An 18,455-nucleotide genomic window follows, 5' to 3' on the forward strand; every position below is an offset into this window, starting at 1 on the left:
GAGGGGGCATGAAGGTAAAAACGGCTTCTGCCAAATCGAAGGCCGAGGCCTCGATGGTGGCAACAGGCCCCGCCGGGGCGAAACCGAAAAAATGAAAAAGAAAACAAATTTATTTATTTATTTATTTTTTTTTTAAAACAAAGAAAAGAAAGAAAAAAAAGGAAACAATATTTCCGAACAAGTTTACACGAGCGGGAAGGCGTAAGGAACAAAAGTTTTCAACAGCCGTTGAAACGTGCGTCTTCTTAGCTCCGCGGAAACTAAGAAACTGGGGACCGCGCGCCTTCGTCGGGCGGGAAGGCACTCGCGTGTGCGCGGTGCGGCCTGCTAGAACTTTCCAAGTTCTTAGAGTACAATCACTCTAAAATTGTCCGTACCGGGGCTCCGTCGGTGCCGTCACCCATCAGTCAAGAATATGCTGCCTGCTTGTCCTGGGATAACACCATTATAGAAGCTCCTGTAAACCACTCTGAATTGACTCCCCAGTCATTAGTAGCGATATAGAAACTCATAATAAACATATACAAGTTAAACTAACATGACAAGTTTCCCAGCACCACTGTGAAACTGAGCAGAAGCAGCTGTGTTCTCTCCTGCCATGAGACTCTATAAAGTACGGCTTGCCTCTTCTGAAGTCTTCCATCGGGCTTCCCACTGCATCTTGGGACCTCAATGTAGTACTGACTCAGATGTTAATAGCTCCCTTTTTAAGTCCCTAGTTTCCTGCGAGCTGAAGTACCCGACTTAAAAGATCTTATTTTCAGTGCTAAGACACCTCGGCATGCAGAATCAATGAGCTTCAGGCCTTAGTGACTGCGGCACCCTAGACAAAATAGTTTGGGTCTTCTGCCTTAAATAGTCATCCTCGCCCTTGAACAGTCGTCCTCTCAACAATTTTCCTCATGTCCACAAGAGTGAATGGGCCCAACCCAGCCCATATGCCTAAGGCCCCGCCCACAGGAGGGGCCTAAGCCTACTGGGCTCCTGTCCATCCGATCAACGTTTTTGAAGGTACAGGGAGGGGGGGTGGGGGTGTCGTGGGATCGGCGGGGGGGGTCGCAGGTCAGCGGGGGGGGGGGGGCGATCGGGGGTTCTGGGGGGCCCTTCCGTCGAGGGCAGGAGGGCTTGGGCTCCCTCCTGCCCGATCGTGTGCCGCAGGGCAGGAGATGCCGCAGGGCAGAAGGTTTCTTTCAGGATCTATAGATAGGCCCTTTTTTGCTCTTCACACATGTGCATTTTGTTTTTAAATAAGCCCCTGATATGCTTTTTTAGGGACAAGCTTATCATGGGCTTTAGAGGGTAATTTAACTGTGATAGAAACCTGACCTTTTACCCACACCTTCCCAAACTGTGGGTCAAAACGCCAAATAAGGTCATAAACCCGATATTTGAAGTCACAACTTGGTTGGGCTCTGCATTATTATTCTGCTTTCTAGGGGGTCACAAATTTTATTTGTTCACAACATGGGGTAAAAGTCACAAAATAATTGAAAAGCACTGTTTTACATTATACAGTTCTTCAGCCCTGTTAGGACTAGAATCAACATAAAATGTTCACACCACAATAAAATAGAAAGAGAAAAAAAAAGTTATACCTGTCAATAAATTGGTCAATTATAACCACATCACCAGGTTGAATCACCTCCATGAGTGAACCGCAGGCTGTAGTCACCAGGATGTGAGTGCAACCTTCCGCCTTCAGCGCCCAGATGTTGGCACGGAAGTTGACATTGGTTGGCGCAATAGTATGCTGCTTGCCATGCCTGGAAACCAAAGACAATTTGTATCAAAGGGTCTCAGCTTCCAGATCACCATTCTGCACTTTCCTATGATCTAGTTAGGAAGCTCAGTTTCTTTAAACGCACCAAATTGAGAGATTATAAGATTGCACTGTGAGGTTGAAAACAGTTTGATTTTTTTTTTTTTTTTTAATAAATATTCATTTTTTTAAACTCACAGTAAGTATAACACAAAATACAATCATTTTATACTTTAACATTACTTATTATATCATCAAATTATGCTCTCATCAAATATCTCCCCTCCCTTATAGCCAATTAATCATAAGCCAAAGAAATCATAAAATATTCCCACCCTCCCACCCCACCCTAGACGTGTATGAACAAAAGGGAATTAATGTTTATTCTATGCAATACTTTCAATCTTTACAGTATCATGTTAATGGCTCCCAAATAACCTGAAATCTCTTAAAATTTCCTTGCTGCACGGCAATTATCCTTTCCAATTTGAAAATATGGCAAAAAAGAATTCCATCAAAAGCTATAATTCAGCCTATCCCAATTTTTCCAATTATTTGTAATCTATTGTATGGCAACCTCTGTCATAATGAGTAGAAGCTTATTGTTATTAGAGGATATTTGGCTTTTTGCTCTCATTGACATGCCAAACAATATGGTATCATAGGATAATGCCACCGGATTATCTAACAAATTATTTATTTGACCCCATATTGATTTCCAAAAAGCAAGTATTAATGGACAATAGAATAATGATCTGATGTCCCAACTTCAAGATGACAGTGCCAGCATCTATTAGATTTAGAGCTATCTAACTTCTGTAAATGAACCGGGGTCCAAAATGCTCTATGTAACAGAAAAAAACAAGTTTGTCTCATAGATGCCGACACTGTACATCTCATCCTCCAAGCCCAAATACGTGGCCATTGAGATGTAGTAATTTGATGCTTGATCTCAATGCTCCAAATGTCCCGAAGACCAGTCTTTGGTTTCTTATTTAAAAATCCAGATATTAATTTATACCACTGAGCGGCCTGATGTCCCAGGAAGTCCACCTGAAAGCATAAGATCTGTAAACTATACTGATTACTGAGATTTTTCCATTCAGGGAACCCAACCTGAATGGCCTGCTTCAACTGCAACTATCTATAATTTTGTGATTTATTAAGACCAAATTTGTGTTGCAATGTGAAAAATCAAGCAGCTTACCATCTGAAATAACATCATCCAAAGTACGTATACCCACCATCATCCAATACTTTCAGATGATCTTAAATCCGCCAATTTGAATCTTGGAGTTCAGCCATAGAGTCTTGATGAGTTGATTTATGAACCAAAATTTTTAAGGTTTTCAATGTATCTACTAGTATTCTATTATCCTTACATAATCTAGGCATCTTAATACTCATCACTTGCTTCAACCTCAATGGTGACATAAGTTGCCATTCCAACCATAACCAGTCTGGGAGATTTTCCATGAGCTCAGGGAGGATTCAGTACATACCCTGACGCAAAATATAGGCTTGATGGTACCTATAAAAGTTGGGAAAATTTACCCCACCCTCCACAATTGGTTTTTGTAGAGATACCATGGCAATTCTTGCTGCTTTCCCCAGCCAAATAAACTTTGTCAGAATACTATTTAATTTCTTATAAAAGGACCCCTGAAAAAACAACGATAACATTCCCATTTGGTAACAAACCACAGGCAGAATCATCATCTTAACTGTTTGGATTCTTATGTTCTTAATGGGTTCCAATGTTCACACATTTCTGTGACCTTCAGCAATAAAGATTTTTCATTTACTTTCATAGTTTCTTCTATTGTACTTTTTATCCATATACCTAAATATTGTATACCCTTTTTCTTCCAGAGAAAAGGGAATGTATCAAATAATCCTTTTGTACAATATACATTTAGTGTAAGAACCTCTGATTTGCTCCAGTTTATTTTGTAACCAGAAAATTTTCCAAATCTATCAATCAGATCTAGTGAATGCGGAATGGTGGTTTCAGGATTTCTCAAATGAAGCAATATGTCATCCGCATAAGCAGAGACCTTATATTCCCGACCTGTATAAGGAATACCCTGTATCTCCTCTGCCTGATGAATAGCCAATAACAAGGGTTCCAATACAATGTCAAAAAGCAAAGGAGATAACGGACACCTTTGCCTAACTCCCCTTTTAAGACAAAAACATTCAGAAAACTTATTATTTATGTATAATCTTGCATAAGGGGAATTATACAAGGTTTGAATCATTTGTATAAATCCAGAAGCAATACCAAACCAATCCACTGCCTGATAAATGAAGGTCCATTCCACACATCAAAGGCCTTCTCTGCATCCAAGGATACAGAGAAAGCCGGATCTTCCATAGTTTTTGTTAGATTTAACATTTGAAAAGCCAGTCTGGTGTTGTTTGATGAATGTCTTTGATCAACGAAACCCATTTGGTGCATACCAATAATATAAGGGATAGCCTTGGCCAAGCACAAAGCCAATAACTTAGCCAAAAGTTTTCCATCTACATTAATCAAAGAAATAGGCCTGTAATTTGAAACTAATGTAGGATCTTTATTTGGCTTCGGTAAAACTATAGTTAAAGATTCTGCCATAGTACCTGTAAAGCAACCTTTAGTCAGTTGAGCATTATATAAATTTAATAGATGAGGTAATAGGGTGATTTGAAATGATTTGTAAAACTCTACAGTGAACCCTCATCACCACCTGGAGTGGATCCAACTCTAGGGGACTTCAACGCTGTTTGCAGTTCTTTCATTGATATAGGCTCCTCAAGACTTCCCTTTACATGCTCAGCAATTTTTGGTCCCTTAATTAATTTTAAAAATTCTAAATCTTCTAGTTCCTTATTTGAATAAGGCTTGGAAGAATACAAATCTTTATAAAATCTTAAAAATTGTTTTAAAATCGTTTCAATTTGAGAATGAGTTTCCTCATTCTCATCATTGATAGCCACAATTTTTACTCTCCTTTTTTTAGCTTTAAGGTAATTAACTAGCATTCTCCCCACTTTATTTAAGTTTCCATAATGCAGAGCCTGTTGAGAAAACAACTCTTTCCTAGCCATTTGAGAGGAAATCTCATTGTATTTGCATTTAACTTTCAAGAGGGCCTGCAAAGTATTTTGTTCTCACTTCAAGGCCAATTGTGACTCCAAGTCCTTAATCTTTTGTTCCAAATCAGAAAATTCCAATTTAAGTTTCTTCCTAACATGTGCCGAATATGAGATAATTTGCCCTCTTATGGTAGCTTTGAAAGCATCCCATCATGTTTCTAAAGAGATTTCCTCTGAGGCATTGATTTGAAAATATTCATTCATTTTTAATTGAAATTCTTCAATAAAGTTAGAATCTGCAAGTCTACATGTCTATTTCAATCTTGTTCCTCAAATTTTAAATCCATCCAAACTCCAGCATGATCCAATAAAACAATTGAATCTATGCCAACTTTGACTACCTGTTGAACTAATTGATCTTATACAAATACATAACCCTATTCTTGAAAATGATTTATGAACCTGGGAACAAAAGGAAAATTTCTGAGCATTAAAATGGAGAATTAGCCAGATATCTTTTAATCCACAGGATTGGACTAAATTATCCAATCCCATTGATTTTAAAATTCTACTTGATTGTTTATCCAACAATGGGTCCATAATAATATTGAAGTCCCCAGCTACCACTAGATTAGAGGCAGCCAGTGGCAGAAGTACCTGTTGAAGAGTCTTAAAAAATTCTGCTTGACTCGAATTAGGGGCATAGACACAAAACAGCATCAGAACATGTTTCCCCAAGGTCATCTTTACCTGAACCCTTCTCCTGCTTTTCTTCTTCTCTCCCAAATCATCTTTTCCCAACTCCCTTAGAGCCCACGCTCTTTCCATAATCAATAATCATAATCAATAAATCAAACTAGATAAGTGCAATTAAGAAATCCTGATTAGATTAGATTAAATTAGATTTCCATGAGTTCCTAATCTAATTTAATCTAATCTAATCAGGATTTCTTAATTGCACTTATCTAGTTTGATTTATTGCACAGATAGGGCTCCTTTTACAAAGGTGCGTTAGGGCCTTAATGCGCGGAATAGCGCGCTAGCCGTTACCGCCTCCTCTTAAGCAGGCGGTAGTTTTTCGGGTAGCGCACACTATAGCGTGCTAATCTGGTGCATGCGCTAAAACCGCTAGCGAACTTTGTAAAAGGAGCCCATAGAAACTGACTGCAAGACTGCAAGACCAAAAAAAAAAAAATCACATAGAAAAATTATTATTTTAGGTAAGAAAGTGGGCACCTCTCCCGCAGCCGAGGGAGTGTTGCGGGTGTGTTGCTTGGCAGCGGGAGTGGGCATCTCTCCCGCTGCCCGGGCCCAGCCCAGGCAAGATCTTTCCTTAAATGGCACCGGCACGCAGCAGATAGGGTAAGGAGCTTGTTTGGGCGGGCGGGCGGATGCCGCTTCCAGCACAGGTGTGCGATGCGGTTCTCGCGGGGGGCGTTTGCGGGTGGGGGGTGCAGGGAGTGATGGAGCAGCGCCAGTAGCCTTGGGGGGACAGAGGAGGAGGTGGAACGAATCAAAGCAAGTTTCCCTTAATTCCTATGGTGAAACTCGCTTTGATATACGAGCAATTTGGTTTACAAGCATGCTTCCGGAACGAATTATGCTCGTAAACCAAGGTTCCACTGTACTTTGGTTTTATATAAGAAAGGCAGTAAATCAAATAAATGTAACTTCTGAGTCTGCACCAACTCTGCCTCCCGACCATCCCAGCTCCAACTAGAGAGTATAGCTGCATATTGTCGTTAGGGCCATGCAGAAGACTCTCCTGCCACTTAAAATTGCTCTGAATATCAGTCAGGAAAATTTTAAAAACAAGAGGACTCAATTAAATAACCTGAGGACTCAGCTGGAAGAGCTTGATAATATGAAAATTTTTCTACGGCACTACCTGCTCATTTAAATAATACATGAATCACAATTATGTCAGATTTTTTTTTTAATAAAGTGGGCACAAAATATGAGAAGTACGTACCCGCAACATAAAGCTGAATTTCATGCAAAAATAATTTTCCTTGCAAAAAATTGCCACTATGAGCATAAGTAATGAACTGATCTGCACAATTTCTCAAATCATTAATGAAAGTAGGGTTAATGTTTTAAGTCATTTTTGTTATGTATGTAAATGAGAATAAATTGCCAGCCAACATAGAAGTATGAAAGTTGATATGTTGGTGCATATTTTGCTGGTAAGAATGTATAGGAGCATGAGTTTGGAAGTATGTACACAGATTATAAAATAAGCTAATTTATATGCATACTTATATTTATACCTGCTTGACAGCTTAAGCTTGTATTTTACTACCACATACAGGGGATAATTTTCTAACTGGGTGCTCCAAGGATGAATGATAGATGCCTATTCTATAATGGAACTGGGGTCAAGTTCCATTATGGCAGCGTCTCAAACTTTTTTAGCTCTGGCATAATAAAGGGAGCAAATGTTTTTAGCGGCGCTTTAGAATTGCAATTATAAAATTGCAAAATCAGCAAAATTTAATTTGAGAGTTATAGCTATGTATGGGTAATTGTAACAACCATGAAACTAAAATAGATAGACTAGAATTCTAATCAATGCTCTGGATCTGCTTATCGTTGAGTGCAAATTAACTCAAACCGTGGCTCGATAGTTTACAAGCAAACATGCACTTCATCATCCACAGTCATTCTCTTTTTTTTCAATTTAATTTTTGTCAGAGCTGAAAATCCAAGTTCGTAAAGGTAAGAAGATCCAAATGGTAACAAAACCTCGATTGATTTGTTGCTCAAGTTAGGATAACTACCGCATAAAAAAAAATAAATAAATAAAATTACTTGCAGTTAGTTTTCAAGGACTAATCATGTCACAGAAAGATGCTTATATGGGTGGTTATATCAGACGCTTATGACATTGACAGACTCTTGCTTACGTGATATATATGCCATCTATGCTAGTGTATACTTAAGAAGAGAATTTTTAAAAATAAAGTAAAATTCTGGAATCTCTCGTGGCACACCACTGTGCCGTGACACACAGTTTGAGAGAGACACTGCATTATAGAATACTTGCAGAGCCTCGAATCAGTGTGCCTAACATTTAGGGCTCCTTTTACTAAGGTGCACTAGTCAAAAAATTACTGCTTGCTTAAAAGGAGGTGGTAGCGACTAGCGCCCGCGGCATTTTAACGTGCGCTATTCCGCGCATTAAGGCCCTAACACACCTTTGTAAAAGGAGCCCTTAGTTGCCACACAGTTACACCAGCTGTAGAGCTGATGTAAATGTAAGTGCCTAAATGTGGCAAGACACACATAATTTACAGTGCCTGTAGATGGTCTGCGCATGCGTTTGTATCTGGTTTTTTGGGGGTTTTTTAAACTTTTTTTTACTGGCCCCGACTCACCTGTTCTCTGCTGCCCTTCCCTAAAGTGTGAGCCCGTGGGTTTAAGGCGGGTTAAAACCACGGGGGAGGAAGAGAGCAGGTCGCGGCGGAGAGCAGGAGCGTTGGGGAGGCAGAGAGCAGGGAGCCAGAGAGAGAGTCGGGGAGGCAGAGAGCAGTTTGTTTCAGGTCTGCAGGGATGGCAGGACAGTCGGAAAGGAGGTAAGCGACTGGTCCCCAGCAGTCACTTCTTGTTGATTGGCCAGCCCAGTTGGTGTTAAAGATTCCCTCATTTGTATGCATGGATCAGAATCGGGTCAGTACACAGGTTAGTGGGAGGGACATTGGGTCGCAAACCGATTGGTACACAATCGGTTTACTTAGTGAATCTAGACCTTGGTAAGTTAGTTATGCACATAAGTGGGAACCCCACCCACATAGGCACCTTTGCAAATATGCACTGTGGCCTAGATTTTATAAATAATGGCTAAAGTTATGAGATGCCTAGATGGCCGCACCTTGTCAATCTAGGCACCTAACTTATTTAAAAAGATTAATTGGCAATTAACTTGTAATTTACATTAATTGCACTTAATTGGATGGTAGGTGCCTAAAAGAAAGTAGGTATGATTAGGGGGGGATCGTGTATGTGTTTTTCATGTAGGCACCTGTTTCGGACTTAGGCGTCCTAACCTTAGGTGCACTGTATTTATGCCAGGGTTTTCTTGGCCTAAATACCATGTAAGGCGATACCTGAGGCTCCAAGACATAAGAAGTATCACTGCATCTCAAAAGGAAAGTTAAAGTGGGAAAACAAACAATGATGGTAGACATTTTATATTTTTAAAAAAAGGGCTAATGGTTTTGACTGGCTTCCCTTAAGGACTAGAAATAAATCCTACAGGAAGAGAGCAGGAGCTTTGATTTTTTCAAGGGGGGGGTTGTGTAGGTTTTGGGGGGTTATTTTGCACATTTATAAATATATATTTCACGTACATAAAATGCAAAGAAATCATAGTCCACATCAAGAGATGTGGGAGTTCTGTTTTTACCTTGCAAGCAACACACAGTCCACATTTTTGATCTTCCCCAATACCAAAGCATCCGATGGCTGAAAATGCAAGGGGACAAAAAAAATAAAATCTAGTCACATGACAATTTTCTGAGACTTTGGTGACATGTTTCTACAAACTGAAATCAAAAAATACAAGCACTTTCAATATAAGACAAAACTGATTTCCCCTTTTGTGAGGTCTCCTTTTTGACATGAGTCAGAGCTCTGACATAGCAATATTTGATAGGTTCAGAGTTATTTACTGTACATCTGATATACAGTACACTGTAAGAAATAACACACCAGTGGCTCACAATAAAATAAGTATAATTATACAAACATTATAAGTAAAAGGGAAGGAAGAACAGATAGAAATTGCATATACACGAAAGACATATATGAGCAAAGATTCAGAACCATGGGTATTTCTGTCATCAGAAGCTCTCTTACTAAAGGGTATCTGTTTAATCTCCATAATACACACTTAAATGTTTTAGGCCACTTTTGAACTGCTGAAAAGAGGTATCAGTAATAAGGTAGATGAGAAAATTATTCTGTTACGTGGAACTTCTTACACTGAAGTGGTATCAAGTCTTATATGTTTGATAGGCACCTACCTTTTGCCGGATCATGCCCAATTAATTTTTATTTTTTTCAATTATGAGCTTGTTAAAGCTCATAACTGAAGCCAATTTACTAATTAAGTTAGATGCCTCTTATACAATTTGCCTCAAAGTGTCTAATGTCCCTGGGTACAGGCCATAACCAAGCAAAGAGCAAACATTGTGACCAAATGTCTCCCCGAACCGATAAAAATGAACTGAATTACCTGTGCAACTATTACAAAGCTGAAAAAAAATGCTGCTTCGGGTACAGAAAAAACAGAATAATGTCTCCTCCACCCACAAATCATGGCTTGGTGCATTTGAGTAATGGTTGATCGATGCAATTGCCCTCAATCTCCTGGCACAGTGGTTTCAAAAGATGCCCAAGATGGCTGCGAAACAATGCTCAATTTGGAGCACACATCTTTGGAGGGGTTACGCCCAAAACGCAGCCACCTGCTACATTTGAATAGGCCTGAAGAGAAAGCACAATCATCAGCCACTGCCAGTGTTTCCAAAGCATTCGACAGTGTAGATAGTGCTTTCCCAGTACAGATATTGCTCGTTTCTCAGCATGCTCCTGTGTAATAAATCTTTGTCCAGTGTTAATGATTGTGACTGATGAACCTTGGTGATCTATCTCACCATCTCTTCCTGCAAAATATGTTTAATAAATTTGTTAACAGGTACTGCAAAGATGTGCCAACAACCCAGCATAATGCCAACTCATCCAACAGGCACTACCCCGGCTCAGAGAGACAAGAGACATATGATCTTCAAGACTATAGTTTCCTTATCCGTACTTTGGATTTAATAATAATAATAATAATAACTTTATTCTTGTATACCGCCATACCCAGTGAGTTCTAGGCGGTTCACATTAGTTAAACAAGGATTACATGCAGTTAAGAATTAGTTGAACAGATTTACATTAATTGAATATAATTACATGCATCGTTACATGCGGTTAACATTAATTAAACATAGTTATGTGCAGTTAAGTAATAATTGAACAGAATTGCATAGAGTTGGGTGTTAAAATGAGCAGGGATGCAGGCAGCGGAGAAGATATTGGGGAGTAGGATAAGGTGGGTCGGGGGGTGGGGGTGGGGTGAGAAGAAAGAGAAGGGGGGAGGGGGGATTCTTTGGGGAGGGGGCCTTTAAGTGTCGTGGCGTTGGAAGAGGTGTGTTTTGAGTAGTTTTCTAAAGTTGAGGTAGGTTGGAGCCTCGAGAATTAATTGGGTTATCCATGGGTTTAGCTTGGCGGCCTGGAAGGCGAGGGTTTTGTCAAAGAATTTATTGGAGTGAAAGAATTTTAGGGAGGGGAAAGCAAATAACTGGATTCTGCGGGAGTTCTTGTTTCTGTCAGGATGAAGTGTGGGTTGATGTAGTTTGGGGCTAGGCCGAAAACTGTTTTGTAGCAAAAACAGGCAAATTTAAATAGGACTCTGGATTCCAATGGTAGCCAATGAAGTTTGTGGTAGAAAGGGGTGACATGGTCCCATTTTTTCAAGCCGAATATAAGGCGGACAGCGGTGTTTTGGATCATTCTGAGTCTTCTGGTAGTTTTCTTCGTGGAGCTCAGGTAAATGATATTACAATTTAGAGCCAGAAGCAGCACTATTCATTATCACCCTCTTCTCCAGGATCTAATATTTCACAAAGCTGCCTAGAGGAGTTATCAGAGTGATATAGTCTGGATCTAAGATCTTGCATGGCTGTGAAGCAATCATAGGAATTCTTAACAGCCATTTTTACCACAGAGAGAGCTTGGGCAGGAGCGAGTGGGGAGCACTCCTGCCCCAACAGGCTGCTAGACCACCAGGGAAGTAAGGTGAGGGCCTAGGGTCTTACAGCCGGGGTGTGTAGAAGGGTCATGTTCTGTTCGAGAGTGGGGGGGGGAGGAATTCTGCTTGTTGAGGGTGGGTGGGGGGGGGGCAGGGCTTGAAGCAGCAGAGGGTCATAACTGACATAACTGGGATGAATGTTCCATCATAAGGAAGGAAGACTCAAAAATAAAGAGGCCCCCATTTTTGGGCCCAAAACTCTGTTTATATTCAAATATATACGGTAGTAACACTAAAACGTCAGTAACATCAACATAGCTTAAGATAATTAAATGTTGTTGAATATGATGGCTAAGGCCCTGATTCTCCAAAAGTGCGTCCCGATTTTAGACAGCTGTAGACGTCCTACAGCTGTCTAATCAGCCAATCGGGATGCACGTTTTTTAAAAATAATGCTCCCCAGGCAGGCCGCCCGGGAAAGGCGTCCTATTCAGAATCGGCCTATACTAAACGCCGATTCTGTAACCGGCGTCTTTAGAGAATCGGGTTAAATTAGATGCGGCCGCTATACTTATGGCAGCAAGGGATCTCCCTGCTGCAATATGTATAGCGGCCGCGGTTGTTGCGGCCGCCTGTCCCATCACCGACAGGAGAATGCCTAACTCCTCCTGTCGGAACCCCGAGCCCCCTCCCCCCAAACTCGTAATCGCCGACAGGAGGATGCCCAACTCCTCCTGTCGGAACCCCCTCCCCCCCAAACTCGTAATCGCCGACAGGAGGATGCCCAACTCCTCCTGTCGGAACCCCAGAACCCCCTCCCCCCCAAACTCGTAATCGCCGACAGGAGGATGCCCAACTCCTCCTGTCGGAACCCCGGAACCCTCTCCCCCCCCAAACTCGTAATCGCCGACAGGAGGATGCCCAACTCCTCCTGCCGGAAAGCCCAACGACCCCCCGCCCCAACTAATCTCCCTCCCCCAACTAACCTTTCAATGTTGGTCAGCTGGACGGGTCTTGCTGCCGTCCAGCTGACGGGTCTGCCTCGTGGAAATGAGACGGCACGCCCCTTCCCGGCCCATCCCCGCTAAATCTAAGGCCTGATTGGCCCAGGCTAGGCACCTTGGCCAATCAGGCCTTAGGATTAGTGGGGATGGGCGGACCCGCTATGCCTAAGGCCTGATTGGTCCAGGCTTCTACAGCCTGGGCCAATCAGGCCTTAGATTTAGCGGGGATGGGCCGGGAAGGGGCGTGCCGTCTCATTTCCACAAGGCAGACCCGTCGGCTGGACGGCAGCAAGACACATCCAGCTGACCAACATTGAAAGGTTAGTTGGGGGAGGGAGATTAGTTGGGGCGGGGGGTCGTTGGGCTTTCCGGCAGGAGGAGTTGGGCATCCTCCTGTCGGCGATTACGAGTTTGGGGGGGAGGGTGTTCCGGGGTTCCGACAGGAGGAGTTGGGCATCCTCCTGTCGGCGATTACGAGTTTGGGGGGGGGAGGGGGTTCCGGGGTTCCGACAGGAGGAGTTGGGCATCCTCCTGTCGGCGATTACGAGTTTGGGAGGGAGGGGTTCGGGGTTCCGACAGGAGGAGTTAGGCATCCTCCTGTCGGTGATGGGACAGGCGGCCGCGGCCGCTATACTTTATTGCAGCAGGGAGATCCCTTGCCGCGATCAGTATAGCGGCCGCGTCTACTTACAATGTAGACCAGCATTTTGCTGGCCTACATTTTAAGCGTCTCTTCCTCTACTAGGGAGACGCGTAGGGCCGCCTAAGTTCGCCTAAGGCCTGTAGGCGAGCTTAGGCATCTTGCGGGTCTCCCTAGGCTCCCGGAGGCGCCTTCAGGCCTGCCTGGGGAGCATTTTTTTAAAAAAAACGTGCATCCCGATTGGCTGATTAGACAGCTGTAGAACGTCTACAGCTGCCTAAAATCGGGACGCACTTTTGGAGAATCAGGGCCTCAGTGCATATGTTATTTCTGATTGAAATTCAAAGCGGTTGCTGAGAAAACTGAAAAACACAAAACAAAACTCTAGGGGTTTAAAATTATTTTTCCTGCTTCACCCTCTATGCTTTCCAGTTGAATACGGTTTCCATTTGGTGCTTCACAAATGGTCAGAACCTGTTTACATGTCCACTTATCCAAATGCTACTACCTTACAGCATTTATGTCAGCTTTATCTTATGTGTTCCAAATGGCTGCCATCCGAGTGCATCTCCATGCTCTTACCACATATCACGCTCCAGTATATACCAGTAGGCTTCCAGTTTCTTAAGATTAATCAGACAAACAGCTCCTTCCACTTCCCCTAAAACTGCATTAAGCTTCAAGCCAGTGGTCTTCACTAGCTTTAAAGCTGGGGTCACTTAGCATTCAAATGAGCTGAAGGGGAGCCACCAAATATCTTCTGACCAGTATGTGTCAGTGACATCATCACTTTCTGCCTGCCTTCAAACTTTTCATTGGGGGTTGGTGTTTCCAAATGCATTTGACTTCTGAAAAATGTCCTTTATGCATCCTCCCAGCCACTTCCCCCTTTCTGACCTAAGCTTGTTGAGAGAAGCAGAGAGTATTAGGGAAAACATACAAAATAACAGCTGTGTTATATGATAATAATAATAATAATAATAACTTTATTTTTCTATACCGCCATAGTCAGGCGACTTCTAGGCGGTTTACAATGTAAGAAGGCTGGACATTCAGCGAATAACAAAGGTCTTAGTACAGTACAATGCTAATACAATACAATAACTCCACATATAATACAATACAGTAAGTCTAAATACAATACTATACAATAAGTTTAAATACCGTACCGAACAAAGAGTCTAGATGCCGTACAATAGTCTAAATGGTAAACTTACATATTAATTGGAGATCTAAGGGTAATGAGTGTCTGAAAGATTTAGAACATCCATGAGGGGGGTCTTAGTGGGGGAGGGGACCGTTTTAGTCAATGAATTTAGCGAATAGGGTGATTTTGATCGATTTGCGGAATGTATTATAAGTCATATTTGGTTCATTTATGTGGTTTTTCAGCCAGGTTTGCTGTCTGTTCGCTTGGAACTTAAAGGTTATGATGAGTCAGGGATGCTAAGAGCCTGGTTACGAAACATTCCTCATACACTGATGTTTTTCTTCCCCTATTCTTTTTTGCTTCTCTTTACATTGTGTATATAAAATCAGGCAGCACGATACCTGTGGTGAAACCCTGCCTCTTCTGGAGTCTTTGTAGTCTCTGACATGATTTAAGTACTGTGGATCACTTTCTAGGCAGGTGCTTACCATTTTTTCCTTTTTATGTTTGTGGAGAAACACAGTAGGAAGGAAAGTGCAGGGCACAAATGTTTCATTTTATTTCAAATTTTTTTTTTTTTTGCTCTCCATTCTTTTCTCATAGCTCTGCTTCTACACGCTATTGGAAATTCATTGCCTCAAGCCTTGAATCTAATCTAATCTAATCTAAACCTTAAGTTTATATACCGCATCATCTCCACGAATATGAAGCTCGACACGGTTTACAAGAACTTAAATAATAGGTAGAGTTTGGTTGCTTGCTTCTCGATTCGGGTGAAAACTTGAATTCACAAATCCTGTATGGGCTGAACGGGTTTGATTAGATGGATTAGGGAGCACTGAAGAACCATCTTTGCCACAAAGCAACCTACCTGCATTCAGGTCTCATTGAATGCCAAATGCATCATACGGGTTGTTATTCCTTCCTGCTCTCTTCTTTATGAAGGAGTAGCCAACGGTTAGTGCAGGTGACTATAGGGTTACCGTATGGCTCCAGAAAAAGGAGAGCAAATTCAAAATATGGACTGGAATCTATTAGGTCATGGAATGAAGCCCTCAGTAACCTGTGATTGCTGAATATTGATAACTGCAACCTAATACAGGTAGGTACTTTTTCATTCATCGGGCTTCAAACCGCATTTTTTTAAATTATTTTTCATATTTTGTATCTGAAAAGCCGGGTTAGGCTGTGAGCGCTCGACTATATTGACCCCAGAAGAAGCCAGAGTGGCGAAACGGGTCCCGTCAGGCCGATAGTCTGAGCACAGCTGACAAGCGACTCGCTGAATAAAGATAAGTGTCGCTTTACATGTGTTTGCATAGATAATAAGAGCAAACCTTTAAGTTTTAAAAGTTTTGATACGAATTAAACAAGTTTTATAAGCATTGAAAAATAATTTTAAAAAATGCGGTTTGAAGCCCGATGAATGAAAAAGTACCTACCTGTATTAGGTTGCAGTTATCAATATTCAGCAATCACAGGTTACTGAGGGCTTCATTCCATGACCTAATAGATTCCAGTCCATATTTTGAATTTGACTTTCTGTGATTAAAGGACTGGTTACCATTCCTGTCCAGAAAAAGGAGGACAGATTGAAAGGTGAATGGAGGCGTACCAACTGAGCAGGTGAATTCTGATTTGTTGCTCGCCATGTGAACATTTCAGTTACTGTACACGATGCAGATGGCACAGTTTTAAGTAGCTGAAGGCTTGGAAGAAAATTCATTCCAACATTATAAAACAAAAATTATACAGTCGTATATCAGGGATATTCAACCCGCCAGCCCCTTTAACCAAACTTAATTTGGAATATTAAAAAAATAAAATAAAAATTTAACATATAACTCTCACCCAGCAAGATTAAATAAAGGAACAAACTGGACTGCGGAACATACAGCACAAGTAAAAACCCACAGGCATAGTGTATATGTTATGTCCTTTTAACCCCTTCTCCCTGGTGATAAAAAAAGTCTTTTTGGTTCTGAGAGGGTGTGAAATTTTGCACATACATGTCTTTGGTATATATGGACTACATAATGTATGAGGCTATTCTCATTTAGACTTCGGTCTGGTGCTGGTCACCTTTTGAGATATTGCCTGAGCCAGAGGTCTACGTTCATCTAGTTATGAAGGGCTCATACTGATGTCCATTATTTATTTTATTGATTTGCAGTTTTGCCTCATTTCCTCAGACTTTTTCTTCCCCAGGGATTAGGCGTATTAGCCAATTCTGGATTATTCTTATAGATTCTGCGGAACATACAACATATTATGCCAGGGGACAGGTTATGGTATTTCTTTTAAACTCAACTTCACTTCTCTTTAATCTGCAGATAGAGTAGACTCTCAGTTAACCGGCACCAATGGGGATTGATAGATGCCAGATAAACATAGGACTCCTTTTACAAAGCCGTGCTAGGGCCTTAACTCGCGGAATAGCGCGCGTTAAATTGCCGCATGCGCTAGCCGCTACCGCCTCCTTTTGAGCAGGCTGTAGATTTTTGGCTAGCACGCGCTAAAACGCTTAGCGCACCTTCGTAAAAGGAGCCCATAGTTTCTGGTTGCTTGAGAGTTACTATTAAAAATAGGCCTAACACTATACCCCATACTAAGCCATACCATAAACTGCTCCAGACAAAGTACTGGACATGTGATAGACAAAGCGTGGGCTCCTCGGGTGTGGTGTGCCAAGTTTACACTTAAATGTCCACCAGAAATTGATTGTATTTTCATTTTTATTTAAAGTATTACACAGTATTTCTTTGATTTTTTTTTTTCTGGTTCCTTGAGAGTTCTGGTTGCATGAGTTCCAGTTAAGTATAGGTGATTCCTTTTTTTAACTGGGCTATATAAACTAACAGGATAGAAAGTGGATTAGTTAAGAGTGCGATTGTCGACCTACATTTCAAATGATCTAATATGGCAATTACACTTAAAGCAATACACACCTTCCCAAATCAGTCCTTCACAGGTACTGTACTTTCTCCTGCCCTGAGAATCCTATATGCTAGAACACAGGTGTCGAAGTCAGTCCTCGAGGGCCGGAATCCAGTCGGGTTTTTAGGATTTCCCCAATGAATCTGCATGAGATCTATGTGCATACACTGCTTTCAATGCATATTCATTGGGGAAATCCAGAAAACCCGACTGGATTCCGGCCCTCGAGGAGGGACTTTGACACCCCTGTGCTAGAACAATGCTCCCCCTCCCCCCTCTGCCCCATTCCTATCCAGAAACAGAACACACCAGGCAAAGTATTTGATCAGAGCACTTTCCTTTCTCTTCAGTAGTGGTTAAAAAGCCTTTGTTCTCCTTCCCACAGGTGCACACAACTCCAGCAGCAATTTCTGCTACCATATGGGAGAAGACTCTGCATGCCAAAACTAGCAGTTCCTCCTTTCCTTCCTTCCTTCCTTTCTGTTTTTACTGTCTTGCCCAAAGCATTTCTCAAGGCTCAGCTGGTCATCTCCTCAGGGCACTCTGCTTCCAATCAGGCAAACAGTCACAGTGCAACTCCAAGTTTCTCTTCCCAGCCGACAGGCAAACCTCACCTGGTCTGATCCATCTAATTTAAAAACCTGTTCTGTTCTTTATTGAGGATCTTATTTACTAAAGGCTTTCCTCCCACTGTCTAGCCATGGGCAGAAAGCTTGGGAAATTAGGTCCTTAAAAACACAGGATGCGCAGTCACCTTCCCCAAACCCCTCCCCCTCCATCTCTTACAAGAGTTGTTCTGCTTAATATATAAGCCTGTTTGCATTCACAGGGATCTCAAAGTCCCTTCTTGAGGGCCGCAATCCAGTCGGGTTTTCAGGATTTCCCCAATGAATATGCATGAGATCTATGTGCATGCACTGCTTTCAATGCATATTCATTGGGGAAATCCTGAAAACCCGACTGGATTGCAGCCCTCAAGGAGCGACTTTGAGATCCCTGCTCCATGACAAGCTCTGATTTGTCTCTTATAAGAGAAATACAGTTCATTTATTTTCTATATTTCTAAAGTCATGGTATAAACATTTTTT

The 18,455-nt window shown here is 41.8% G+C and overlaps 1 protein-coding gene across 2 annotated transcripts in view; it reads right to left on the reverse strand.

Annotated features, from left to right (window-relative positions):
• Positions 1 to 18,455, reverse strand: part of MTAP (methylthioadenosine phosphorylase) — a 204,324-nt gene that overhangs the window by 153,560 nt on the left and 32,309 nt on the right. For both annotated transcript variants that reach the window (XM_033919484.1, XM_033919475.1), the window contains exons 3-4: positions 9,243 to 9,301; positions 1,596 to 1,763 (exon numbers count right to left, since the gene is read on the reverse strand). In XM_033919484.1, the coding sequence (XP_033775375.1) occupies positions 1,596 to 1,763; positions 9,243 to 9,301 (227 nt within the window). The remainder of the gene's footprint in view (positions 1 to 1,595; positions 1,764 to 9,242; positions 9,302 to 18,455) is intronic.

Source organism: Geotrypetes seraphini, chromosome 1 (assembly GCF_902459505.1).
Source record: "Geotrypetes seraphini chromosome 1, aGeoSer1.1, whole genome shotgun sequence".
Lineage (NCBI taxonomy): Eukaryota > Metazoa > Chordata > Amphibia > Gymnophiona > Dermophiidae > Geotrypetes > Geotrypetes seraphini.